Raw genomic sequence first — 27,628 nt, forward strand, 5'->3', positions numbered from 1 at the left:
TGCATGTGAGCGCGTGTCCGCCGCAGAGTGTCAGTGAGAGCGGAGTCTCAGACCGGAGCTAAGACCAGGAACACACTCGGACCCGGGTTAAGGACTGGTGTAACGTGAACGGATTCCGGTGCCCGTGTGCAGTTTGACTTCTTTTCTTCTTTTTCTTTTCGGTACTTTGAAATCCTCCGCGCTTCTTCTTCTTCTTCGTCTTCTTCTTCTACTTCTTCTTCTTCTTCTTCTTTTGTTTCTGCTTCCTTCTTCGCCCCGACATGGAGCTGCAGGAGGCGGAATGAAGAGCAGGTAAACAACATGATTTACCTTTACTGTGATTGACAGTTGTGTCATCATCAGAGAACAAACAGGAAACATAAAGAGTCAATAGAAGTTTGTGTGGCTGTTCTCCGGTCTGTTCACTTTTCTCTCTCTCTCTCTCTCTCTCTCTCTCTCTCTCTCTCTCTCTGTCAACATGTTACTTGGATTATTTGTGCATTCTAACTATGACATGTATTGATCCTTTAATGGTCCATCGGTCTGAGCTCCTGTTTCTGAAGGTGTGATTAATGTTTTAATCGGAAACATATTAAACCAATCCAGAACGTTCATACAAGTGACACACAACAACCTTTTTTCGGGATGCCACCCCCCCCCCACCCCAGTTTGTAATTCAGAAAAGCTGAACCTCCCCAGGTCCCCCAGGAAATGTTTTCATTGTAAATATTGGTTGGGAACCAATGTTCTAACTGACCTCCAGTCTTTCTGTCATAACTCCTCATATAAAAACATAACCCCCAAAAAATGCAGAACTATTTTTTATCATAACAAAATAAAGGAATGGGAACAAAAATATACTGATAGTAATTCCACAAAAGAGAAATTGAAAACAACTCCCAAAAAACACGGACAATAAATCAACATGAAAACAAGTAGTTATAAACCTGTCCCTGCTCAGTGATACATGAGAGCTTAATGTGATCACAGTGACTCTCAGGACAATGTTTTTATCTGACAGCAAAAAAAAAACACCTGAGAGGAGACAGGCAACAGCTTCATGAGACAATAATACTGTAAGAGCCTCACAGCTGTTACAGCCGTCAGTGTTACAGCCGTCAATGTTACAGCAGTCAGTGTTACAGCCATCAGTGTTCCAGCTGTCAGTGTTACAGCTGTCAGTGTTACAGTGGTACAGCAGTCAGTGTTACAGCTGTCAGTGTTACAGCCGTCAGTGTTACAGCAGTCAGTGTTACAGCCATCAGTGTTCCAGCTGTCAGTGTTACAGTGTTACAGCCGTCAGTGTTACAGCTGTCAGTGTTACAGTGGTACAGCCGTCAGTGTTACAGCTGTCAGTGTTACAGCCGTCAGTGTTACAGCCGTCAGTGTTACAGCGTTACAGCCGTCAGTGTTACAGCAGTCAGTGTTACAGCCATCAGTGTTACAGCTGTCAGTGTTACAGCCGTCAGTGTTACAGCTGTCAGTGTTACAGTGGTACAGCAGTCAGTGTTACAGTGTTTCAGCCGTCAGTGTTACAGTGTTACAGTGGTACAGCAGTCAGTGTTACAGTGTTTCAGCTGTCAGTGTTACAGCCGTCAGTGTTACAGTGGTACAGCAGTCAGTGTTACAGCTGTCAGTGTTACAGCCGTCAGTGTTACAGTGTTACAGCCGTCAGTGTTACAGTATTACAGCTGTCAGTGTTACAGCTGTCAGTGTTACAGTGGTACAGCAGTCAGTGTTACAGCCGTCAGTGTTACAGTGTTGGCTAAGCCTATACCATTATAACTAGGAACTGGTCCACACCTGAGCCAGCCCTAACTATAAGCTTTTAAAAAAAAAGAAAGTTTAGAGTGTGTCTGCCTCCTGGACCCTTACTGGTAGATGATTCCATAGGAGAGGGGAGAGGGGCCTGATAACTGTAGGCTCTACCTCCCATAGTACATTTAGAGACTGTAGGTACCGCGAGCAGGCCTGATAACTTAAGGCTCTACCTGCCATAGTACATTCAGAGACTGTAGGTACCGCGAGCAGGCCTGATACATTTAGAGACCGTAGGTACCGCGAGTAGGCCTGATAACTGAAGGCTCTACCTCCCATAGTACATTTAGAGACCGTAGGTACCACGAGCAGGCCCGATAACTGAAGGCTCTACCTCCCATAGTACATTTAGAGACCGTAGGTACCACGAGCAGGCCCGATAACTGAAGGCCCTACCTCCCATAGTACATTTAGAGACCGTAGGTACCACGAGCAGGCCCGATAACTGAAGGCTCTACCTCCCATAGTACATTTAGAGACTGTAGGTACCACGAGCAGACCTGATAACTGAACTGAAGGCTCTACCTCCCATAGTACATTTAGAGAACGTAGGTACCACCAACATCAGGTAGTGTTGCTTTTCTAAACACAACGCTGGTCCTCCATCTCAACATAATTGTGTTTTGTGTGTGTGTTTCTGTGTGACAGTGTGATATCTGATTATCAGGCTGTCCTTATACACACCTGCAGGTAGAGTGTGTGTGTGTTTGTGTGTGTGTGTGAGATAAAATAATTGAATTTTCTCTGAGGTGACACAGAGGACGAACTGGCAGCTCGTTGTGTTGTAACCGTTTGTTAGACAAATGAGACACCGGAATGGATCACGCTCAACAACTGTGATGGCTGTCATGTTGTGTTTATACACAGACTGTATTTTTATGTATATACATAAAACATATATATATATATATATATATATATATATATATACTGTATAACATTATTCAAATGTTAGAAGAATTACAGATACTTGTGTCAAAGTATAAGTATTGATGTTTCTTGTCTCCTGCAGTAAGTGTTCTGCAGACTTCAATCTCTGAAATGTAAAAAGTGTCTGAAGGACGTTTCTATCAGCTGTTGTTGTGCAAAGCTCACTGAAGCTCAGCTCCTATTATAAACTCTAATAGATACTATTATATCTACACTTTATCAAGAGGACACACTCTAAACATGTGAGATGAGTTTCATCGTTTCAAACGAAGCTTCTTCCCTGAGTGGAGCGAGAAAGGATGACTGAAGGACAACAACAATACTAACATGGTCGTCATGGTAACGAATCCAAAGCGTCTCCATACATGTGGATGAAGTGTGGAGCCGCTGACAGCCCCAGACTGATTGAACCACGGGTTATATTAATAATATACTTTATTTCCAGAGCTTTTATTTTGAAGGCATACAGAAGTGGAAGTGTTTTCCTGATCACTGGAAAGTTTCATCATCACATCGCTTACTGCGGCGCAGTTACCATCAACTCTCAGCAGGCGCTCATGTTTTCTCTCACTGTGCGTGGCACTTAGCGCCCCCTGTTTGTGAGTTAGACACTTTTTACAATGAGGCTGATTTATAGAGGAAGATACAAGTGTTCCTCAAATGACTGAATAATGAATAATTTAAACACAAAGAGACGCAGTTTGCTCTGCAGCGCAGTAAAGGGAGCGTTTAACCCTTTGAGTGTGTTTGTGGATCAGACGATGTGTTTCTGGACCTCCAACAGATCCACACTGAGATCAAACCTCTGTGCTGTGCTCTCCTTTTCTCTGCAGCTCGTCTGACAGGCTGTTAGCCTCCTCCTGATCATGCTGTCTGATTTGTACCGCACCCTGTTATCCCTCCTCTTTCTCCTGGTCCAATCAGCTCTGACTGCTGAAAACACCACAGAGGTCCTTCAAGATGTGACACTGGCAGCCATCTTGCCTATGACAAACACGGACTATGCATGGGCGTGGCCTCGAGTGGCTCCTGCGCTTGGGCAGGCAGTACGGCGAGTGAACTCTGACCCCTGGCTGCTGCCGGGCTTGAGGCTACAGCTCGTCTATGGCAGCTCTGAGAACCGTGAAGGTTTCTGCTCCGATTCCATTGCACCGCTTGTGGCCGTCGACCTCAAACTGGCCCACGACCCCTGGGCCTTCATCGGGCCAGGCTGCGACTACTCCTCTTCCCCCGTCGCCCGCTTCACCACCCACTGGGAGGTTCCCATGGTGACTGCTGGTGCTCGTGCCATTGGCTTTGATCAGTACTCTGCGGTCACCAACGTCGGCCCCACCCACAAGAAGCTGGGCGAGCTGGGTGTGAGAATCGGGGAGATGTTCGGCTGGCGGCGGCACGCCATGCTTGTCTACACGGACCACAAGGACGCCAACGACGACCGTCCGTGCTACTTCACAGTAGAGGGGCTGTACACGTTGCTGGGAAAACACAATGTGACCATTCGAGACCACGCCATGGAGGCCGACTTCAGCTACTCACAGGTGGTCCAGGAAATCCGCGACCATGGCCGAGGTCAGAGCTCCCTTCACACCCTGTTCCCTGCTCACTGCTCCTTCCTTTCTTTGTGTCCTCCTTCTACTCCTCATCCTTCTTTTTTCTTTCACTCCGTCCTACTTTAGTTTTTTCATCTTTCTTATTGTTCCTCGTTTAATCAACGTTTCCTCCTTCACTCCTTCCTTTTCTCCCTCCCTCCTGTCCTTCTCTTCACCTCCCTCCTCCTGCTGTGGCTCCTTGTTAACTGATGTTAATTATTATTTTACTTTTAGCTTCAGAAGTTACTGAATTAGTGTGTGTGTGTGTGTGTGTGTGTGTGTGTGTGTGTGTTTGTGTGTGTGTGTGTGTGTGTGTGGCAGAGTGATAGTATTAGTATATTATAGTATAATACACTTAACAATTAACACTTAACATTAGAGTTTAAAGGGGTCTGTGTTGAAACAGCTACTGTAACACACACAGAGGGTGGCTGTGGATCAGTGGTAATGTCGGTCTTCTGTTAACTGGAAGGTCGAGGTTTGATATCCAGCTCCTGCATGTCAATGTGTCCTTGGGCAAGACACTTAACCCCACTTTGTTCCCTCTGCTTCTTAAGTCATTTTACGCACGCACGCACGCACGCACGCACGCACGCACGCACGCACGCACGCACGCAAACACGCAAACACACTAATTTCATCTGTCATCCTCTAAGTGAGGCCATCTGTTGCTGCTGGAAACTCCACTGAGACAAAAAAGAACAAACGTTATAAGCAGCACAGAACGTTCGGGAGCAGAACGATAATCACCAAATATACTGAATTATACAACGGTTAGTTCTGAGTGAGAAATCTGATTGGAACGAGAGACTTTGAATGAGTGCAGATATGAAGTAGACCATCACTGAGACTTTTCACTCAGTGTATCACCCCGCCTCAGCAGGAGGTTTGAGTTTATGACATCACAACACTCTGATTTCACTTTTTTACATAATTCATACAGATTCATGATAAACTGCTTTGTGGTAACCATGGAACCAAACAATGTTACAGAGTGGAACAGAATACCTGGGTTGCTTGGCAACAGGTTAGTTTCAGTTATGATGATGATAGTCTTCATCGTGGTCGTCACGATATGATGAAGGTCAAACAGTGTTGGAGACAATTACAGGAGAGGGAAGGGTTCAGTGATAATCACCATGGTGACAGACATGCAGAGCGATGACATCATCATAGAGTGACAGATCATGTTACAGTCAGAATAATGTGTGTGTTCTTCTTTAGTGGTGTACCTGTGCTGCTCACCGGACATCCTCAGGACTCTGATGCTTCACTTCTGGAATGAGGGGGTCAAGATGGAGGAATACGTCTTCTTCTACATCGATCTATTCGCTGAGAGTTTGGGGGGACGGAGCCAGGTCAGGCCGTGGTACAGAGGAGACAAGGACGACTTTGCTGCCCGCCGCGCCTTTAGGGTGAGACAACAACAGGACCTGCAGGCATCATCCTGAAATCAATCAGTTAACCATCTCAGTCAGTCTGAATATTTGTTCCAGGAAACAGTTAGCAGTAACCTGAAGCCCGACAAAGTGTCATGCTCTCTGAGTCAGAGGTTAGTTTGTTTTTTAGAACTGATGAGGCTCTGGGAGGACTCTGTAGAGGACGCCTGTGAACAGCTATAGACATGCTGATATGGCAGCAGAAGCTCATTAGCAAGGGTAGAATTGGGATGTAGTCAGTGGATTTGGATTAGGAGAATGTCAGTTGGGGACCAAAACAAGAGGACAGGAAAAAGCGGCCATCTCCTTATTTCCCACTGTTCTCTCATGAAAATGGTAGCGTAAGGGGAAGGCGGGGGGGTTTGGGAGTGTGGGGGGTGAAAGCCAGCATGGAGGGGGGGGGTTCTGAGAAGCTGGACCTCACTGTCTCGGTGATGCCCTGCTCTGGCTGCCCATCAGACTACATGGTATGGGAGCTAGTAACGGTGTTGTAAAGGTGGCATCGCTGTTTGGGTTGCCATGGTAACTAAGGGCCACATGGTAGGTGATGTAACTTATCAGCTGGGCAAAGGGACATAAATGGGATTTCTTCACTGAGTGCTTATCATTTCATCATCACTAGTATATTTTGTTTATTTCAAATATTATAATACCTCACCTGTCTGTCTGTCTGTCTGTCTGCTTATCTGTCTGTCTGTCTGTCTGTCTCTCTGCCTGTCTGCCTGCCTGCCTGTCTCTCTGCTTATCTGTCTGTCTGTCTGTCTCTCTGCCTGTCTGCCTGCCTGCCTGCCTGCCTGTCTGCCTGTCTGTCTGTCTGTCTGTCTGTCTGTCTGTCTGTCTGTCTGTCTCCTCCTGTCTGTGTGTCAGAGTGTGAAGGTGCTGACGTACCTGGAGCCTGAGAATCCGGAGTATCTTCAGTTTGTTGAGACTCTGAAGGACGACGCAAAGAAGATGTTCAACTTCAACGTGTCAGACTCTGTGGTACTGAGCATGCTCACTGTGATGTCATACTGATGATTCTGTTGTCTTTTATGATATTGCGTGTTTCAGAACATAATGATGATGCTTTCAGATAAACTACATCTACTTGGTAGTTCAGGTGCGTGAGAGACTGCATTTCAAGGTCAACATTTGCTGATGTTTCTGTGCAATTCAACCAAAAGCTGCTGCAAGGGAAAGAGAGGGTGCACTGTCATGCAACATGTGTGTGCAAAAAAAATGATTGTGGTCATTAAATTGTCCAACATTGTGTGTCTAGAGATTCTCTTTATCAAACCAATTTCATTATGTTGGATTTTTACTAGTTTAATATTCTAAAATCATATCAGTCGTACTCTGTAAATACAATGAAAAGGGGGGGATTATTTATGTGATTCAATAATCAACCCCGATCATGTGACATCAATCACACAGACCTCTGAGGTTAATCGGCTGATCTGTCTCTCTGTGTCAGTATAACCTGATCGCTGCAGGTTTCCATGACGGCGTGATGATGTACTCTCAGGCTCTGAACGAGACGCTGAGCGAGCACAGACTGGCATCTGGACCAGAACCTGGACCAGAACCTGGAGAAGTGTGGAGGCCCAGAGGAGACTCTGTGACTCAGAGGATGTGGAACAGAACCTTCCAAGGTGAGAACAGAGTTTGTTCCCATCTTTCTCATTAGTCTGTTGAGTGTGTGTGTGTGTGTGTGTGTGTGTGTGTGTGTGTGTGTGTGTGTGTGTGTGTGTGTGTGTGTGTGTGTGTGTGTGTGTGTGTGTGTGTGTGTGTGTGTGTGTCTTTCTGTCTGGGAGCAGGGTTACTGTGGGTTTCCTGTCCTGGTCCTTGGTTTGAGTCTCAGGCGTCCTGTCTTCATGTTCCCAGCTAACATGCTAACTCCCTGCTGACACACACTACAGCTGTGAGAACATGTGCGTGTGTGTGTGTGTGTGTGTGTGTCCAGTAGAAAAAACAAAAGAAAGGACAGTTCACATAGCTCGGGGGCTCCTGATTGGTCGGTCAGGGCTTATTAGTTAATGGGCGGGGTGTGTTGATGGAGCTGAGAAAGGATTTAGGGAGTTCAGATACACACCTGATGAACACTCAGAGACTTTGCTTTGTTTCTGTGGACCGTGGAACAGAAACAACATGCACAACATACAGAACTTTACTTTTACTTTTGGGTATTTCTTTAGTCAGTCGTCAGAATGTCTCTCTCTGAGTGTCTCTCTCTGAATGTCTCTCTCTGAGTGTCTCTCTCTGAGTGTCTCTCTCTGAGCGTCTCTCTCTGAGCGTCTCTCTCTGAGTGTCTCTCTCTGAGCGTCTCTCGCTGAATGTCTCTCTTTGAGCGTCTCTCTCTGAACGTCTCTCTCTGAACGTCTATCTCTGAACGTCTCTCTTTGAGCGTCTCTCTCTGAACGTCTCTCTCTCTAAATGTCTATCTCTGAATGTCTCTCTCTGAGTGTGTCTCTCTGAGTGTCTCTCTCTGAGTGTCTCTCTCTGAATGTCTCTCTCTGAATGTCTCTCTCTGAGTGTCTCTCTCTGAGTGTCTCTCTCTGAATGTCTCTCTCTGAGTGTCTCTCTCTGAGTGTCTCTCTCTGAACATCTCTCTCTCTCTGAATGTCTCTCTCTGAGTGTGTCTCTCTGAGTGTCTCTCTCTGAATGTCTCTCTCTGAGTGTCTCTCTCTGAGTGTCTCTCTCTGAGTGTCTCTCTCTGAATGTCTCTCTCTGAATGTCTCTCTCTGAGTGTCTCTCTCTGAGTGTCTCTCTCTGAATGTCTCTCTCTGAGTGTCTCTCTCTGAGTGTCTCTCTCTGAACATCTCTCTCTCTCTGAATGTCTCTCTCTGAGTGTGTCTCTCTGAGTGTGTCTCTCTGAGTGTCTCTCTCTGAATGTCTCTCTCTGAGTGTCTCTCTCTAAGTGTCTCTCTCTGAGTGTCTCTCTCTGAGCGTCTCTCTCTGAGTGTCTCTCTCTGAGCGTCTCTCGCTGAATGTCTCTCTCTGAACGTCTCTCTCTGAGTGTCTCTCTCTGAACGTCTCTCTCTCTGAATGTCTCTCTCTGAGTGTGTCTCTCTGAGTGTCTCTCTCTGAGTGTCTCTCTCTGAATGTCTCTCTCTGAGTGTCTCTCTCTGAGTGTCTCTCTCTGAACATCTCTCTCTCTGAATGTCTCTCTCTGAGTGTCTCTCTCTGAGTGTCTCTCTCTGAATGTCTCTCTCTGAGTGTCTCACTCTGAGTGTCTCTCTCTGAACATCTCTCTCTCTGAATGTCTCTCTCTGAGTGTGTCTCTCTGAGTGTCTCTCTCTGAGTGTCTCTCTCTGAATGTCTCTCTCTGAGTGTCTCACTCTGAGTGTCTCTCTCTGAACATCTCTCTCTCTGAATGTCTCTCTCTGAGTGTGTCTCTCTGAGTGTCTCTCTCTGAGTGTCTCTCTCTGAGTGTCTCTCTCTGAATGTCTCTCTCTGAACGTCTCTCTCTCTGAATGTCTCTCTCTGAGTGTCTCTCTCTGAGTGTCTCTCTCTGAGTGTCTCTCTCTGAACATCTCTCTCTCTGAATGTCTCTCTCTGAGTGTCTCTCTCTGAGCATCTCTCTCTGAAATCTCTCTCTGAATGTCTCTTTCTGAAATCTCTCTCTGAATGTCTCTCTCTGAACATCTCTCTCTCTGAGTGTCTCTCTCTGAGTGTGTCTCTCTGAGTGTCTCTCTCTGAATGTCTCTCTCTGAATGTCTCTCTCTGAGTGTCTCTCTCTGAGTGTCTCTCTCTCTGAGTGTCTCTCTCTGAATGTCTCTCTCTGAGTGTCTCTCTCTGAACGTCTCTCTCTCTGAATGGCTCTCTCTGAGTGTCTCTCTCTGAGTGTCTCTCTCTGAGTGTCTCTCTCTGAACATCTCTCTCTCTGAGTGTCTCTCTCTCTGAATGTCTCTCTCTGAGTGTCTCTCTCTAAGTGTCTCTCTCTGAACATCTCTCTCTCTGAATGTCTCTCTCTGAGTGTCTCTCTCTGAGTGTCTCTCTCTGAACATCTCTCTCTCTGAACGTCTCTCTGAACGTCTCTCTTTGAGCGTCTCTCTCTGAACGTCTCTCTCTGAATGTCTCTCTCTGAACGTCTGTCTTTGAGCGTCTCTCTCTGAACGTTTCTCTCTGAACGTCTCTCTCTCTAAATGTCTATCTCTGAACGTCTCTCTCTGAATGTCTCTCTCTGAACGTCTCTCTTTGAGCGTCTCTCTCTGAACGTCTCCCCCTGAACGTCTCTCTCTGAACGTCTCTCCCTGAACGTCTCTTTCTGAACGTCTCTCTCTGAACGTCTCTCTCTGAACGTCTCCCCCTGAACGTCTCTCTCTTCGAACGTCTCTCTCTTCGAACGTCTCTCTCTGAACGTCTCTCTCTGAACGTCTCTCTCTGAACGTCTCCCCCTGAACGTCTCTCTCTGAACGTCTCTCTCTGAACGTCTCTCTCTTCGAACGTCTCTCTCTGAACGTCTCCCCCTGAACGTCTCTCTCTTCGAACGTCTCTCTCTTCGAACGTCTCTCTCTGAACGTCTCTCTCTGAACGTCTCTCTCTGAACGTCTCCCCCTGAACGTCTCTCTCTGAACGTCTCTCTCTGAGTGTCTCACTCTGAGTGTCTCTCTCTGAACATCTCTCTCTCTCTGAATGTCTCTCTCTGAGTGTGTCTCTCTGAGTGTCTCTCTCTGAGTGTCTCTCTCTGAGTGTCTCTCTCTGAATGTCTCTCTCTGAACGTCTCTCTCTCTGAATGTCTCTCTCTGAGTGTGTCTCTCTGAGTGTCTCTCTCTGAGTGTCTCTCTCTGAATGTCTCTCTCTGAGTGTCTCACTCTGAGTGTCTCTCTCTGAACATCTCTCTCTCTGAATGTCTCTCTCTGAGTGTGTCTCTCTGAGTGTCTCTCTCTGAGTGTCTCTCTCTGAGTGTCTCTCTCTGAATGTCTCTCTCTGAACGTCTCTCTCTCTGAATGTCTCTCTCTGAGTGTCTCTCTCTGAGTGTCTCTCTCTGAGTGTCTCTCTCTGAACATCTCTCTCTCTGAATGTCTCTCTCTGAGTGTCTCTCTCTGAGCATCTCTCTCTGAAATCTCTCTCTGAATGTCTCTTTCTGAAATCTCTCTCTGAATGTCTCTCTCTGAACATCTCTCTCTCTGAGTGTCTCTCTCTGAGTGTGTCTCTCTGAGTGTCTCTCTCTGAATGTCTCTCTCTGAATGTCTCTCTCTGAGTGTCTCTCTCTGAGTGTCTCTCTCTCTGAGTGTCTCTCTCTGAATGTCTCTCTCTGAGTGTCTCTCTCTGAACGTCTCTCTCTCTGAATGGCTCTCTCTGAGTGTCTCTCTCTGAGTGTCTCTCTCTGAGTGTCTCTCTCTGAACATCTCTCTCTCTGAGTGTCTCTCTCTCTGAATGTCTCTCTCTGAGTGTCTCTCTCTAAGTGTCTCTCTCTGAACATCTCTCTCTCTGAATGTCTCTCTCTGAGTGTCTCTCTCTGAGTGTCTCTCTCTGAACATCTCTCTCTCTGAACGTCTCTCTGAACGTCTCTCTTTGAGCGTCTCTCTCTGAACGTCTCTCTCTGAATGTCTCTCTCTGAACGTCTGTCTTTGAGCGTCTCTCTCTGAACGTTTCTCTCTGAACGTCTCTCTCTCTAAATGTCTATCTCTGAACGTCTCTCTCTGAATGTCTCTCTCTGAACGTCTCTCTTTGAGCGTCTCTCTCTGAACGTCTCCCCCTGAACGTCTCTCTCTGAACGTCTCTCCCTGAACGTCTCTTTCTGAACGTCTCTCTCTGAACGTCTCTCTCTCTGAATGGCTCTCTCTGAGTGTCTCTCTCTGAGTGTCTCTCTCTGAGTGTCTCTCTCTGAACATCTCTCTCTCTGAGTGTCTCTCTCTCTGAATGTCTCTCTCTGAGTGTCTCTCTCTAAGTGTCTCTCTCTGAACATCTCTCTCTCTGAATGTCTCTCTCTGAGTGTCTCTCTCTGAGTGTCTCTCTCTGAACATCTCTCTCTCTGAACGTCTCTCTGAACGTCTCTCTTTGAGCGTCTCTCTCTGAACGTCTCTCTCTGAATGTCTCTCTCTGAACGTCTGTCTTTGAGCGTCTCTCTCTGAACGTTTCTCTCTGAACGTCTCTCTCTCTAAATGTCTATCTCTGAACGTCTCTCTCTGAATGTCTCTCTCTGAACGTCTCTCTTTGAGCGTCTCTCTCTGAACGTCTCCCCCTGAACGTCTCTCTCTGAACGTCTCTCCCTGAACGTCTCTTTCTGAACGTCTCTCTCTGAACGTCTCTCTCTGAACGTCTCCCCCTGAACGTCTCTCTCTTCGAACGTCTCTCTCTTCGAACGTCTCTCTCTGAACGTCTCTCTCTGAACGTCTCTCTCTTCGAACGTCTCTCTCTTCGAACGTCTCTCTCTGAACGTCTCTCTCTGAACGTCTCTCTCTTCGAACGTCTCTCTCTTCGAACGTCTCTCTCTTCGAACGTCTCTCTCTGAACGTCTCTCTCTGAACGTCTCTCTCTGAACGTCTCCCCCTGAACGTCTCTCTCTGAACGTCTCTCTCTGAACGTCTCTCTCTTCGAACGTCTCTCTCTTCGAACGTCTCTCTCTGAACGTCTCCCCCTGAACGTCTCTCTCTTCGAACGTCTCTCTCTTCGAACGTCTCTCTCTGAACGTCTCTCTCTGAACGTCTCTCTCTGAACGTCTCCCCCTGAACGTCTCTCTCTGAACGTCTCTCTCTGAACGTCTCTCTCTTCGAACGTCTCTCTCTTCGAACGTCTCTCTCTGAACGTCTCTCTCTGAACGTCTCCCCCTGAACGTCTCTCTCTGAACGTCTCTCTCTGAACGTCTCTCTCTCTGAACGTCTCCCCCTGAACGTCTCGGTCCATCAGCAGCTCTTGTTGTTTTAAACTGTCTGGAAAATAAACTGTGTTGTTTCAGTCTGAGAAACATTTAAAGACAAATACTGAGCACAGAGTGAGGCTGTCCAACTCTCAGAGACACACACACACACACACACACACACACACACACACACACACACACACAAACACAGGACAGGGGGGTCCCCTCCTGGCTGAACACTCCTCACTTCCTGTCTCCTCTCTGTTGTTGACAGAAGACTGATGTCCACAGAGCAGGACGGACAGTAGCGGGGGGAGGGGGGTCACAACATTGTCACGGTAACACAGAGAAGATTTATTACTAAAATAAAAAGCAATTTTCAGATTGAGTGTGCGTGTCTGTGTGTGTGTGTGTTAGAGGGATGGGGGGTTCAGGTGTGTAAAAATAAACAGGAAGTGTCCATCCATCAGAGGAAGTGAAACGCCAACAGTAAGACTCAGCTGGAGAGACGTCTAATGAGATCAGACGCACACAGCTGAGTGTGTGTGTGTGGCTGGCTGTGTGTTTGTGTGTGTGTAACATTATAATATAATGTGTTTAAATTTACATTATAAATATAAAGCGATAAAATACATTGTGTATGGTATCAGCTCAGTTGGGTCACATGACACATGTGTCAGCTGTTTGTATCCATGGTGACGATCTGTTTGTTTACTGTCAAACATTAATGATATCGTGTTTATAAAATACTTCATAACACGTCATGAATATAAACATGATCAGATACTTAACAAAAACACACAAAGGGACAATGTGACATCACACCCACCTCGATCTCTGATTGGTCAGCTTGACACAAACTGCTGTACTGAAAACAGCCTCAGCTTTATTGTGAAAAATCAGTTGTGCTTCCTGCTGCAGGAAGCCCATGTCATCACCGGGGTCAAAGGTCAGAGAGAGTGATGAGTCAGCAAAAACTAAACAACAAAGTCAGACACCCTCAACCAAAAGCTGATCAAAGTTTGATCCATGTGTGTTTGTGACGCAGCACCTGAAGCTCTGACTCCGTCCACTTTTTTGTCACCTGATTTATCATCAATAACACAATGTCAGTTCAGTGACTGATTTTCATTAACAGATGCAGCAAACAAATGCACGCTGTCTAAACTGCACAAAAAACAACGGAAACCTATGTCAAAGAGGGAGGAGCTAGGAGCAAGGGGAACATGGACAGCGCCCTCTACAGAGGGTAGGGGGGGGTGGACCACGGGATACGTTAGGTAGTTCCTGTAGTTCTTGTAGTAGTTTTCTATTATATCAACCAACCTTTTTTACAAAATAATGTCACATATAAATAAATAAATGTAATCAGAGGCAGAGAAGAAGAAGACACTGTGGAGTTGAATTAGATGGGACTGCTGTTATCAATCAACTCAGACAGACACACACAGGCACACACAGAGCGACAAAGTCAGTGGTAATCAATCACTGAGCATGTGCGTCAGAGGGGGGGGGAGGAAAAAGATGGAAAGGAAGCTTTGTTCACTAAACCTGATGATGAGGGGCCGAGCGCTGAGTGGCTCCATTGAAATCCTTAGGGTTATTATTATTATATTATCATTATTATTATTATTATTATTATTATTATTATTATTAATAAAAAAATAAGTTTTATTATTATATACGCTTGAGTGGCTAAACATGCTAAACAAGTCATTCAATTTGGGTGTGACATGTGCATCATGTTAGCATCCTCAAAATTTGCTTAAAATAAAGCCCCTGCCTGTTTTTTATCATGACAAAATCCTAACAGGAAGTCCGCTATTTTAAGAGAGTGTGTGTGTGTGTGTGTGTGGGTGGGTGGGTGTGTGTGTGTGTGTGTGTGTGTGGGTGTGTGTTTGCATGTGTGCAGGAGTGACAGGTTCGGTGGAGATGGATGAGTTCGGAGACCGACAGGTGGACTTTGCTGTGTGGGACATGACAGATGTCGATTCTGGAGAGTTTCAGGTAAGACTTGCAATGTCATCACCATGATGTCGCCATCATGATGTCACTCAGCTGTGGTTTCAAAGGATCACTTCCCCTGAACACACCTTGTTAATAGGTAAAAGTAAAACTGTGAGTGTGTGTGTGTGTGTGTGTGTGTGTGTGTGCAGGTGGTGTGTTTGTATAACAGCAGTGTGAAACAACTGGTCATGCAGAGTGGGCGGAGCTTCCAGTGGCCCGGTGGAGAGACACCTGCAGACATCCCAGAGTGTGGCTTCAAGAATGACAACCCAGCCTGCCTCTCCCGTATGAACACACCCACAAAGACACACCACACACGTACACACACGTACACACACACACACACACACACACACATATACAAACACACACACACACACACACAAACAGTTTTCTCTCTTCCTCTCCAGGTACAGTATCAATGCATCAGATGGTTGCCATAGTGATCTGCTTCGTCTTTGTCATCATTGTAACCGTGACAGTGTTCATCTATAGGTAAGGACAGGTTACATGTTCATCTCCATGACAACCTGCGTCTGTCGATTATCAAAGATTGATCAACGCAGATTCTCCCATTTCACTCTCAGTCGGCCTCTGTCTCACTCTCTGTCTGTCTCACTCTCTGTCAGCCCTGTCTCGCTCTCTGTCTGCACCTGTCTCAATCTCTGTCGGCCCCTGTCTCACTCTCTGTCTGTCTCACTCTCTGTCGGCCCCTGTCTCACTCTCTGTCTGTCTCACTCTCTGTCGGACCCTGTCTCACTCTCTGTCTGTCTCACTCTCTGTCGGCCCTGTCTCGCTCTCTGTCTGCACCTGTCTCAATCTCTGTCGGCCCCTGTCTCACTCTCTGTCTGTCTCACTCTCTGTCGGACCCTGTCTCACTCTCTGTCTGTCTCACTCTCTGTCGGCCCTGTCTCGCTCTCTGTCTGCACCTGTCTCAATCTCTGTCGGCCCCTGTCTCACTCTCGGTATGTATCACTCTCTATTGGCCCCTGTCTCACTCTCTGTCAGCCTCTGTCTCACTCTTTGTATGTCTCACTCTCGGTCTGCCCCTTTCTCGCTATCTGTCTGTCTCACTCTCTTATGGCCCATGTCTTGTTCTATGTCTGTCTCACTCTCTGTCGGCCCCTGCCTCACTCCCTGTCGACTCATGTCTCACTCTCTGTCTGTCTGTCTCACTCTATGTCGGCCCCTGCCTCACTCTCTATTTGTCTGTCTGTCTCACTCTCTGCTGACCCCTGTCTCACTCCCTGTATGTCTGTCTCACTCTTTGTTGTCCCATGTATCACTCTATTTCAGCCCCTGTATCACTCTCTGGCTGTCTCACTCTATGTCTGTCTGTCTCACTCTCTGACAGCCCGTCTCACTCTATGTCTGTCTGTCTGTCTGTCTCACTCTCTGCCAGCCCCTGTCTCATTCTCTGTCTGTCTCACACTCTTTCTCTGTCAGTCTTTGCTTCACTCTCTGTCAGTTGATATCTTGCTCATCCATCTTCATCATCACTCAAAAACACACACTCAAACACACACTTCCCTCACACACAGGAAGCTGAAGCTGGAGAGCGAGCTGGCGGCTCAGCTGTGGAGGGTTTCCTGGGACGACGTCCAGATGAGGGACCTGGAGAAGGTCCTGAGGAGAGCCTGCAGCAGACTCACCATGTCTCTGGTAATGCACTCACACACATACACACACACACACACACACACACACACACACACACACACACACACACACACACACACACACACACACACACACACACACACACACACACACACACACACATAGAATGACCAGTTCCTCCCGATTCTCTGCAGAAAGGATCAAACTGCGGCTCTCTGATGACCATGGAGGGAAACTTCCAGATCTACACTAAAACTGGATACTATAAGGTCTGACAGCAGCACACTGTCTGATCACAGCTGTCATGTGATGGTGTAATTAATAAAAAGGTAACCCTTCTTATTGTGTCTCCCTCAGGGAAACCTGGCAGCCATCAAGTACATCAACAAGAAACGAATCGAACTGACCAGAAGCGTTCTGTTTGAACTCAAACATGTAAGACTCAGTTCTCCACCAATCAAAGAATCCACCCTCTCTGTGGTTACAGCCAATCACAGCCTCCACCTCTCTGTTGATTAAGTAACTCCCTAGAAGCCAACAGCCTAAAGAGTTACCAGCCCACCTGAATGCTGACCTGCAGTGTGCCTCCTTGGCGGGGCGTCAGCGCCCAGGTTTGGGGAGGTTCATGGTCTTGGTGGATGTGACTCTTCCTTCGTATAGACTCTCAAACCGTGCAGTGCCTTTTTTTAGGGATTCTGGAGGTTTTGATGTTTTTCTAACCAGCAGTATCTGAACTCTTACAGATGAGAGATGTTCAGAATGAGCACCTGACCCGCTTCATTGGCGCCTGCATTGACCCAACCAATATGTGCATCATCACCGAGTACTGTCCCAGAGGCAGCCTGCAGGTACACACACCTCTTAACCCCCTACGAGCCAGTATAACCCCTCTATCAATGTACTCCTCGATGTACCCTCTGTCAGCCCCCCTATCAACACTATACTCTACCAGACCTCTAATATACCCTCTATCTGCCTACTTTCAACGCCTTCATCAACCTTCTATCAGCCCCTCTATCAAAATGTTAACTCTCTGTCTGCGCCTCTATATCAACCCTTTATTTCCCCTCTATATTTCCCCTATCTGCCCCTCTATATACCTTCTATTCCAACGTGATATTGACCCTCTATAGTCATTTATTAACCGCCTCTGGCTGATTTGACTTCACATCATAGCTTTATACCCCTCTTCAGCCCTCCTGTACCCCTCCATCAGTCCTCTCTCACACCTCACTCTCTGACCACGCTCCAGCTCCTGTAGTGATCAGCCGTCTATCAGCTTCGTGTGTCTCCATCAGTCCTCCAGCATTCCTTCATACATCACATGTTCTCTTCACCTCTCAGTTATACTTACTTGTCAGCACTGTAACCTAGCAACCCCCAGCCCGGTAACCTAGCAACTTGTAGACAAGTCAGCCTGCTGTAGGTGGACGTGGGCGGAGTGGTGTTTGGGTTTTTGCCAGATGGCTGTTGTATCTCCAAAATGTCAGAAAAGAAAGAGGAAGAAACAACCTCAGGAGAGTTCAACATCACCGAGATAAAAAGGTTCTTCAATAACTAATGACAATAAGACCACATTAATATACTTATATAAATACATCAATTATACTGATAACATTATGACCATATTAAAGGAGCAGTATGTAACTCTGACCCCTAGTGTTTAAAATGGGTACTGCAGTTCAGATTCTAAACATTGTAGAGAGCTGTCTCCCCCCGCCCCCTCCTCTCTAGACTCGATGCTCACGCAGGTTGCCATGTGGTGGATACTGAAGCTTCAGTGTTTAGCCAGCTCTGCATCGGTCTGTAAACCTTTCTGTGTTCTAACCTCTCTCCATTTTTCAAAAGCATCTCCAATATTGATCCTAGTTTGAGCACGTTTCTGCTCGTGGAGCTTATTAGAAACATGCAGAGGCTTTTTAGGTCGGGTACAATCACTTCTATCTGAACCAGTTCTCTAGACCGCTTCCATCACTGTAACACCTGTTGGTTTGACCTGATAACTGGTCTCATATCTGGCAAACCGAGGGGTGTCCAAAACAGCCGTGTGGGGGTGCCTTAACACCGTCTACCTTCTCTGGTCCAAACAAATCCAGAGCATTCAGGACCAGAATCTAAAGTTAGAAAGAGGACATACTGGCTGCTACATTGTTGTCAGAGAAGCCAGCTCTTCAACATAGCATGTTCTGTTTTTATTTCACACACATTCATTTTAGTTTGTTTGTCACATGTTTAAATTTTTTTCAGTGCTGCAGAAGGATTAACAGGATGTTTATTTTCATAACTTCCAAAGTGAGATATGCACTGATGTCATAATGATGTGTGTGTGTGTGTGTGTGTGTGTGTGTGTGTGTGTGTGTGTGTGTGTGTGTGTGTGTGTGTGTGTGTGTGTGTGTGTGTGTGTGTGTGTGTGTGTGTGTGTGTCTGTGCCTCTGGGTGTGTACGTGTACGTGTACGTGTACGTGTGTGTGTGTGTGTGTGTGTGTGTGTGTGTGTGTGTGTGTGTGTGTAAATCTTCCAGGACCTGATGGAGAGTGACAGCATCACTCTGGATTGGATGTTCAGATACTCTCTCATCAATGACATCGTCAAGGTAACGGCCCTGACGCTGTGTGTGTGTGTGTGTGTGTGTGTGTGTGTGTGTGTGTGTGTCAACCAGACTCATGTTGAACAGGCAGAAACCTGGATCAGTACCAGACTCATGATGAACTGGTTTTTCTGCATCGTTTTGCAACAGGATATTCCATTATATTAGTTGGGCAGCCTGCCCCCCTTGGAGGTCAAGTAAAAAAATATATATATATATTTTTTTTTTCAAAAGATTTATTTTTGGGCTTTTTGTGCCTTTATTGTAGGGATAGGATAGTGGATAGAGTTGTAAATCAGGGAAATAAGTCATTTAAGGATACCAATCCCCATACTCTCTCTGAACAAACAATAAAAAATGTTGTTTTTAATCTTTTATCATTGTTTATTTTTGTATGTTTGTGTCATCAGGGCATGTTGTTCCTTCACAACAGTGTCATCGTCTCCCATGGCAACCTGAAGTCATCTAACTGTGTGGTGGACAGTCGCTTTGTGCTGAAGATCACAGACTATGGCCTGCAAAGTCTGAGGACCAGCAGCTACCACGAAGACACACACGCCTACTATGCCCGTAAGACACACCAGACACACACACACATACCCACATGCACACACATACCCACACACACATACACACACACACATACATTGACACAGGTGTACATTTCGTGCAGGTAAACTTTGGACGTCTCCGGAGCTGCTGAGGACAGAGTGTCCCTCACCCTGTGGGACTCAGAGAGGAGACGTTTACAGCTTCGGGATCATCCTGCAGGAGGTCGCCCTGCTCAGAGGAGTCTTCTACCTGGACACACACACCATGACTCCCAAAGGTCTGTCTGTGTGTTTGTTTGTGTGTAAAACTGTAAACAACAACGACATGAATAATAATAATAACAACAATAATTACATTAAAACACACACACACACACACACACCATGACTCTGTTTGTGTTCCATTCAGCTCATTAATAATATATGATTTTATTTAGTTTATCTGGGTTAATAAAAGTCATAATGTAAGGACTGTGACCCTTAAAGGGGGCATGGCGCTGTTCAACATGTGAAACACTGAAAAATAACTACACAGTAAACCGGTTCAGTGGCAGCTATACGTTTAGAGATCAGTGTTTAAGAGCCCTCTGCTGGTGAAGGGCATGAGCTGCACCCTGTCAGCAGCTCTCTGTCCGAAACACTTGGTGCATCTGGATTGTCCCTCCTATCCCCTTTCACTATCCTCTTCACCTTAACCCCGGGGAAAACGTCATGAGGTTAAGGAAAGATGTTAGGAGAATTCATAAAGGACTTAGGGAACGGCGTTCGCGTTGCTCTGACAATCCGACCACAGCGGAGGTTAATGACGTGGGTCTGCCGTGGTGAAACTACAATGTTCTAAAGATGGACTACAAAAAGCGCATCTAAAGAACTTTCCCCTGTGCCTTCTTACTGGTGAAATAATCCTAATTACCACAAGGAAGTGAAATAAAAGGCATATAGACTACCAGGCTCCGAGTAAGAAAAGTAAAACCATCACCTTCCTGTCCACTCAGAAATCAACATCAGAATAAATATTAATGTATCAAATTAATTGTTATATTTATGAAAGATATACAGAATGTTTTATACAAATGTAGAACTGCCCAAACCATTCTTAAGTGAATGAAATATGTTGAATAAAACATCATCTGGATAAAAATGTCCCTTATATGATCTGTTTCACTTTACGATCATCGTTAGTTTTTGTGAACGGTCGGATGCGCGAATTGTGGGTCGGCTACCAAAGGTCCCCTTGGTCCAGTGTATCCTATGCTAAAGGAGGTTATAAAGGAAGCATTGACCCACCTTTCCTTAGCATTTAGAGAATTGAAACAGCGCTTATCATGGCCGCCACTGAAATGCTTCGGGGTCATTTCACTCGTTAGGAACCTAAAAAGACAATTCAGACGCACCCAATGTGTGAACACGTACACAACTTCACACATGCACCCTGTGTGAATATGTGCACACACTTGGGTGTATACATCATCATCAGGTATCCTGACCAAAAGTTTTAAACATGACCCCCACACCCCACCATCCAACCCCTCAGAGATTGTTCAGGCGGTGCGTCACGGCGGTGCCCCCCCCTTCCGTCCTTCTCTCTGCCTCCACAGTCACAGCGAGGAGCTCAGCGTCCTGATGCAGCGCTGCTGGAGTGAAGAGCCGAGTGAAAGACCGGACTTCAACACAATCAAGATCCTGCTGAGGAAACAACACAGGTGGGTGTGGGGCGGGGCGGGGGGCAACGTGTTTCAACTGAAAGTAACTCACAAAAAGTACGACTTTAGTTTTAGAGCTGAATTAGCTTTCTGCTAGCTTTCAACTAACAGTAAATCTGCAAACGGATGATGTCATGAAGACCAAACCCACTTTTAGTCTGTTGTGTTAGTTTAGTTACTTACTGCTGTCTTCCCTCACCCCTGTCTGTCTGTCTGTCTGTCTGTCTGTCTGTCTGCCTGCCTGCCTGCCTGCCTGCCTGCCTGTCTGTCTGGCTGTCTGTCTGTCTGTCTGGCTGTCTGTCTGCTTGTCTGTCTGTCTGTGTGTCTTTCTGTCTGTCTGTCTGTGTGTGTGTGTGTGTGTGTGTGTGTGTGTGTGTGTGTGTGTGTCTGTATGTCTGTCTCTCTGTCTGTGTGTGTGTGTGTGTGTGTGTGTGTGTCTGTCTGTCTGTCTGTCTGTCTGTCTGTCTGTCTGTCTGCCTGCCTGTCTGCCTGCCTGTCTGCCTGCGTGTCCAGGGGTTATGGCTCTAACATCCTGGATAACCTGCTATCTCGTATGGAGCAGTACGCCAACAACCTGGAGGAGCTTGTGGAAGAGAGAACTCAGGCGTACCACGAGGAGAAACGCAAAGCAGAGAATCTGCTCTACCAGATACTACCCCAGTAAATACACACATCCAGTACATATACACATCTAGTAAATATACACATCCAGTACATACAGACATCTAGTACATATACACATCTAGTAAATATACACATCCAGTAAATTCACACAACCAGTACATACACACATCCAGTAAAAACACACATCCAGTAAATATACACATCCAGTACATACAGACATCGAGTACATATACACATCCAGTTAATTCACACATCCAGTACATATACACATCCAGTAAAAATACATATCCAGTAAATATACACATCCAGTACATATCGACATCCAGTAAATATACACATCCATTACATATACTGTACACATCCAGTAAATATACATATCCAGTACATATACACATCCAGTAAATATACATATCCAGTAAATATACACATCCAGTAAATACACACATCCATTACATATACTGTACACATCCAGTAAATATACATATCCAGTACATATACACATCCTGTAAATATACACATCCAGTACGTATACATATCCAGTACATATACACATCCAGTAAATATACACATCCAGTACGTGTACACATCCAGTACATATACACATCCAGTACATATACATATCCAATACATATACACATCTAGTACAGTACATACACATCCAGTACATATATACATCCAGTAAATATACACATCCAGTACATATACACATCCAGTAAATATACACATCCAGTAAATACAAACATCCAGTAAATATACACATCCAGTACATATATACATCCAGTAAATATACACATCCAGTACATATACACATCCAGTACATATACACATCCAGTAAATACAAACATCCAGTAAATATACACATCCAGTACATATACACATCCAGTTCATATACCCATCCAGTAAATATAAACATCAAGTACATATACACATCAGGTACATATACACATTCAGTACATATACACATCCAATAAATATACACATCCAGTACATATACACATCCAGTACATATACACATCCAATAAATATACACATCCAGTACATATACACATCCAGTTCATATACCCATCCAGTAAATATACACATCAAGTACATATACACATCAGGTACAGTAGATACACATCCAGTACATATACGCATCCAGTAAATATACACATTCAGTACATATACACATCCAGTACATATACACATCCAGTACAGTAGATACACATACAGTAAATATACACATCCAGTACATATACACATCCAGTACATATACACATTCAGTACATATACACATCCAGTACATATACACATCCAGTACAGTAGATACACATCCAGTAAATATACACATACAGTACATATACACATCCAGTACATATACACATCCAATACATATACACATCCAGTACAGTAGATACACATCCAATAAATATACACATCCAGTAAATACAAACATCCAGTACATATACACATCCAGTACATTTACACATCCAGTACATATACATGTCCAGTAAATATACACATACAGTTCATATACACATCTATAAATATACATCTATATATAAACTATATTAATCTGTTTGTTTCAGTTCTGTAGCGGAACAGTTGAAACGAGGTGAGACGGTTCAGGCCGAAGCTTTTGACTCTGTCACAATCTACTTCAGTGACATCATCGGCTTCACCGCCCTATCGGCTGAGAGCACACCTCTACAGGTGAGTGTGACCACGTGAGCAGAACGTGTATCATGTGGTTACATGTGTATTACTTTGATAACATCACGTGGTGGTTGTTTCGTTTTAAAGAGCTCTGATCACCACCAAACTACGGTGGCCTACGAGGGCCTTACAGTACCGTTAGCTGTGCGGCTAACTTAGCAAAGCTAGCAGTCTATCTGACACCATTTCTCAAGGCTGTGTGGGTTTTTGTGCGGGCTAAAATCCTGATAACGCCTCCCTCTCCCTCCAATTATAAATTGTTGCACACAGTGCCCCCAACAGGACTGGAGCTCTTCTTGATCATCTGTGTTTGTCTTAAATTTATATTCCTTACTTAGCATCATTGATGTGTTTACAGAGTGTTTGCTGTTTGTGCACTTACTTCTTTTGGTAGCATGTTTCAGTCGTGGCATTTGTTTTGGACTTTTGCATAGACTTTTTAATTAGCATTTTAATAATAATAATAATAATACATTTTATGTAAAGGTACCTTTCAAAGGAGAGATAAAAACAACAATACATCAATAAATGAACGTTAAAAAGACAATTTGACAGTTTATGAAATCCTGTGAAGAGGATTCATGAGACCCGATGAAGAATAATCAGGCAGAATACCACAGTTTTAAAAGATTGTCGTGAGATAGGATTAAAAAAAAAATCTTTTACCACCAAACAGTACACCTCTGTGGACAATGTCACACTCTAGTGGTTTGAGCTGTTTAACTATAACTAATGTGTTTTCAGAGGTCACAGAAGTTTCAGTGTGTCCTGTACTTCCTGATGGGAAGTGTTTGATAATATTAACTTGTGTTTTTTAACATCCAGGTTGTGACGCTGTTAAACGATCTGTACACCTGTTTCGACGCCATCATCGACAACTTTGACGTTTATAAGGTAAAAGACTCTTTGGCAGTCCTCTACACACAGTTGCTGCTAACATTGTGTGCTAAGCTAAGCTAAGCTTCCAGATGTTCCATTACTTGCAGAGGGTCAGTCATATTTATTTTATTGTAAGAAGATAATATATTTCTAATCCTGTGAGATGTGATCTGACAGCAGAACAGGTTTTAGTTCAGACAGATGTGCAGCTTGTTGTTGGTGTTACTGTCACTTTAAATCGTGTAGAAGCTGTTTGATGACCTCGGTGCTGCCCCCAGGTGGAGACCATTGGCGACGCCTACATGGTGGTGTCTGGGCTGCCTGTGAGGAACACAAAGCTTCACGCGCGGGAGATCGCCCGCATGTCGCTCGCCTTGCTGGACGCCGTCCAGAGCTTCAGGATCAGACACCGAGCCAATCAGCAGCTGCGGCTACGCATCGGCATACACAGCGGTCAGTGTGTGTGTGTGTGTGTATGGGAACAAGTGAGTGTGTGTATTTAGCCACGTTTTGGTGAAGAGTTAAATGTAGCACTCAGATGTGTATATGTGTGTGTGTGTGTGTTTAGGTCCCGTGTGCGCAGGTGTAGTTGGGCTGAAGATGCCCAGGTACTGTCTGTTTGGAGACACGGTGAACACAGCGTCACGTATGGAGTCCAGTGGAGAGGGTAAAAGACACACACACATTTACATGTTGTTCTTGTGTTGTTAACATGTTGTTCTCTTGTTGTTAACATGTTGTTAACATGTTGTTAACATGTTGTTTTCTTGTTGTTCTTGTGTTGTTAACATGTTGTTCTCTTGTTGTTCTTGTGTTGTTAACATGTTGTTCTCTTGTTGTTCTTGTGTTGTTAACATGTTGTTCTCATGTTGTTAACATGTTGTTCTCTTGTTGTTCCCGTGTTGTTAACATGTTGTTCTCTTGTTGTTCTTGTGGTGTTAACATGTTGTTCTCTTGTTGTTCTCGTGTTGTTTACATGTTGTTCTCGTGTTGTTTTGCACGTTGTTCTCGTGTTGTTCTCGTGTTGCTTACATTTTGTTCTCTTGTTGTTCTCGTGTTGTTTACATGTGGTTCTCGTGTTGTTTTCATGTTGTTCTCTTGTTGTTATTGTGTTGTTTACATGTTTTTCTCGTGTTGTTTACATGTTGTTCTCTTGTTCTCGTGTTGTTTACATGTTGTTCTCTTGTTGTCCTTGTGTTGTTTACATGTTGTTCTCGTGTTGTTTACATGTTGTTCTCGTGTTGTTCTCGTGTTGTTTACATGTTGTTCTCGTGTTGTTTACATGTTGTTCTTTTGTTGTTCTCGTGTTGTTTACATGTTGTTAACATATTGTTGTCTTGTTGTTCTTGTGTTGTTTAGATGTTGTTCTCGTGTTGTTTACATGTTGTTCTCGTGTTGTTCTCGTGTTGTTTACATGTTGTTCTCGTGTTGTTTACATGTTGTTCTTTTGTTGTTCTCGTGTTGTTTACATGTTGTTAACATATTGTTGTCTTGTTGTTCTTGTGTTGTTTAGATGTTGTTCTCTTGTAGTTTATATGTTGTTCTCCTGTTGTTTACATGTTGTTTATATGTTGTTCTCTTGTTGTTCTCGTGTTGTTTACATGTTGTTCTCGTGTTGTTTTACACGTTGTTCTCGTGTTGTTCTCGTGTTGTTCTCGTGTTGTTCTCATGTTGTTTACATGTTGTTCTCTTGTTGTTCTCTTGTTGTTTATATGTTGTTCTCTTGTTGTTCTCCTGTTGTTTACATGTTGTTTACATTTTGTTCTCTTGTTGTTCTCGTGTTGTTTACATGTTGTTCTCGTGTTGTTTACATGTTGTTCTTTTGTTGTTCTCGTGTTGTTTACATGTTGTTAACATATTGTTGTCTTGTTGTTCTTGTGTTGTTTAGATGTTGTTCTCGTGTTGTTTACATGTTGTTCTCGTGTTGTTCTCGTGTTGTTTACATGTTGTTCTCGTGTTGTTTACATGTTGTTCTTTTGTTGTTCTCGTGTTGTTTAGATGTTGTTCTCTTGTTGTTTATATGTTGTTCTCCTGTTGTTTACATGTTGTTTATATGTTGTTCTCTTGTTGTTCTCGTGTTGTTTACATGTTGTTCTCGTGTTGTTCTCATGTTGTTTACATGTTGTTCTCTTGTTGTTCTCTTGTTGTTTATATGTTGTTCTCCTGTTGTTTACATGTTGTTTACATTTTGTTCTCTTGTTGTTTACATGTTGTTTACATGTTGTTCTCATGTCTCTCTGCAGCGCTGAAGATCCACGTCTCGAATGCGACCTGGCAGGTTCTGCAGGAGTTCAGCTGCTTCAGACTGGAGCTGAGAGGAGAGGTTGAAATGAAGGGGAAGGGGCGGATGAGGACGTACTGGCTGCTGGGGGAGGACACTCAGTGAGGAGGGGGGGGGGGGGGGGGGGCATGAGGAAAGGTGTAGGTGGGGTGAAGGAGGAAAGGGAGGAGAGGAGAGGTCAAAGGTTACATCATCGCTGAAATGATTGACAGATGTCAGACAACCTCCCCCGTCTCATGCTGCGTTCAGGTGCTGCTCGGTGGTCCCACTTTCTGAGTTGGGAAGTCGTTCTTCCGACTTCAGTGTGTTCACGTGATTTCAGTTTGGAAAGTCAGAATGATGTAACAACAGCAAAAAAACAGCGTTGATGTTACGGAGAAGATCAGTGAAAAGTTACTGATAAAAGTGATATTTGAGCAAAAATTTTATGTGCAGTACGTGAATTAATAAAAAGTATGTTAACATTAACAAAACATATTTGGTCCCTTGTGTGATGACGATTCTGACGGGAAGTTGGACACCTCATTCTTTTTGGCTTTTCCGAGTTGTTGTTGTTGTTGCAACTTGTTTTTCCAATGCGTCCGACACCACATGAGTGCAGCATTGGATTGGATTTTTACCTCTGACATCATTTAAAGGGACAGTTCTTCTTTTCAGCAGAAACCCAGACAGATGAATGTTATACTGTAATAATTTGAGATTTGAAAATGTTGTAAATATCAGCTTTGTGCTTCATTATCTGTCTGTTATTGTTATTATTATTATTATTATCTGTCTGTTATTATTATTATAATTATTATTATAATCTGTCTGTTATTATTATAATCTGTCTGTTATTATTATTATTATTATTATCTGTGTGTTGTGTATGTGAAAACTTGATTCATGCTTTGAGCTTTACTCTCTTATTAAAATATATTTTGATGATGATCATAAAGATGTCTGCTTCATAATGATGTGAAAATAAAAGATAAACTAGAGACAGCAGTATGTACACATTTACACCTTATAGTTAAAGTCAATAAAACAAATCAATGTGGATTTTTTTTTGTAATAATTAAATTATTATTGTTTTTGGTCTGGAATTATCAGAGAGAAAAGATGAGGTTCTTTTTTATTATGACGTCAAATTAAATCACGTG

At 44.4% G+C, this 27,628-nt stretch overlaps 1 protein-coding gene across 1 annotated transcript; it reads left to right on the forward strand.

Annotated features, from left to right (window-relative positions):
* On the forward strand, positions 1 to 27,423 carry npr1a (natriuretic peptide receptor 1a). Its single transcript, XM_020651657.3, has 22 exons — positions 1 to 291; positions 3,561 to 4,296; positions 5,541 to 5,731; positions 6,623 to 6,736; positions 7,209 to 7,386; positions 14,452 to 14,546; positions 14,696 to 14,831; positions 14,957 to 15,041; positions 16,088 to 16,208; positions 16,361 to 16,435; positions 16,524 to 16,601; positions 16,910 to 17,014; positions 18,688 to 18,759; positions 19,164 to 19,323; positions 19,427 to 19,582; positions 20,839 to 21,007; positions 21,521 to 21,667; positions 23,200 to 23,323; positions 24,152 to 24,220; positions 24,484 to 24,658; positions 24,774 to 24,872; positions 26,449 to 27,423. Exons 2-22 carry the CDS (start codon positions 3,594 to 3,596, stop codon positions 26,589 to 26,591), a joined length of 3,195 nt encoding a protein of 1,064 aa, XP_020507313.2. The 5' UTR covers positions 1 to 291; positions 3,561 to 3,593; the 3' UTR covers positions 26,592 to 27,423.
* Positions 27,424 to 27,628: the final 205 nt, after the last annotated feature.

Source organism: Labrus bergylta, chromosome 19, assembly GCF_963930695.1.
Source record: "Labrus bergylta chromosome 19, fLabBer1.1, whole genome shotgun sequence".
Taxonomy (NCBI): Eukaryota; Metazoa; Chordata; class Actinopteri; order Labriformes; family Labridae; genus Labrus; species Labrus bergylta.

What these genes read in the sequence shown, in the direction of transcription:
- npr1a (XM_020651657.3), top strand. Translation starts at nt 3,594, where the DNA reads ATGCTGTCTGATTTGTACCGCACCCTGTTATCCCTCCTCTTTCTCCTG. An exon ending in GTGACAGTGTTCATCTATAG is followed by an intron (nt 15,042 to 16,087) that starts GTAAGGACAGGT and finishes CCTCACACACAG; the next exon opens with GAAGCTGAAGCTGGAGAGCG. An exon ending in ACGCATCGGCATACACAGCG is followed by an intron (nt 24,659 to 24,773) that starts GTCAGTGTGTGT and finishes GTGTGTGTTTAG; the next exon opens with GTCCCGTGTGCGCAGGTGTA.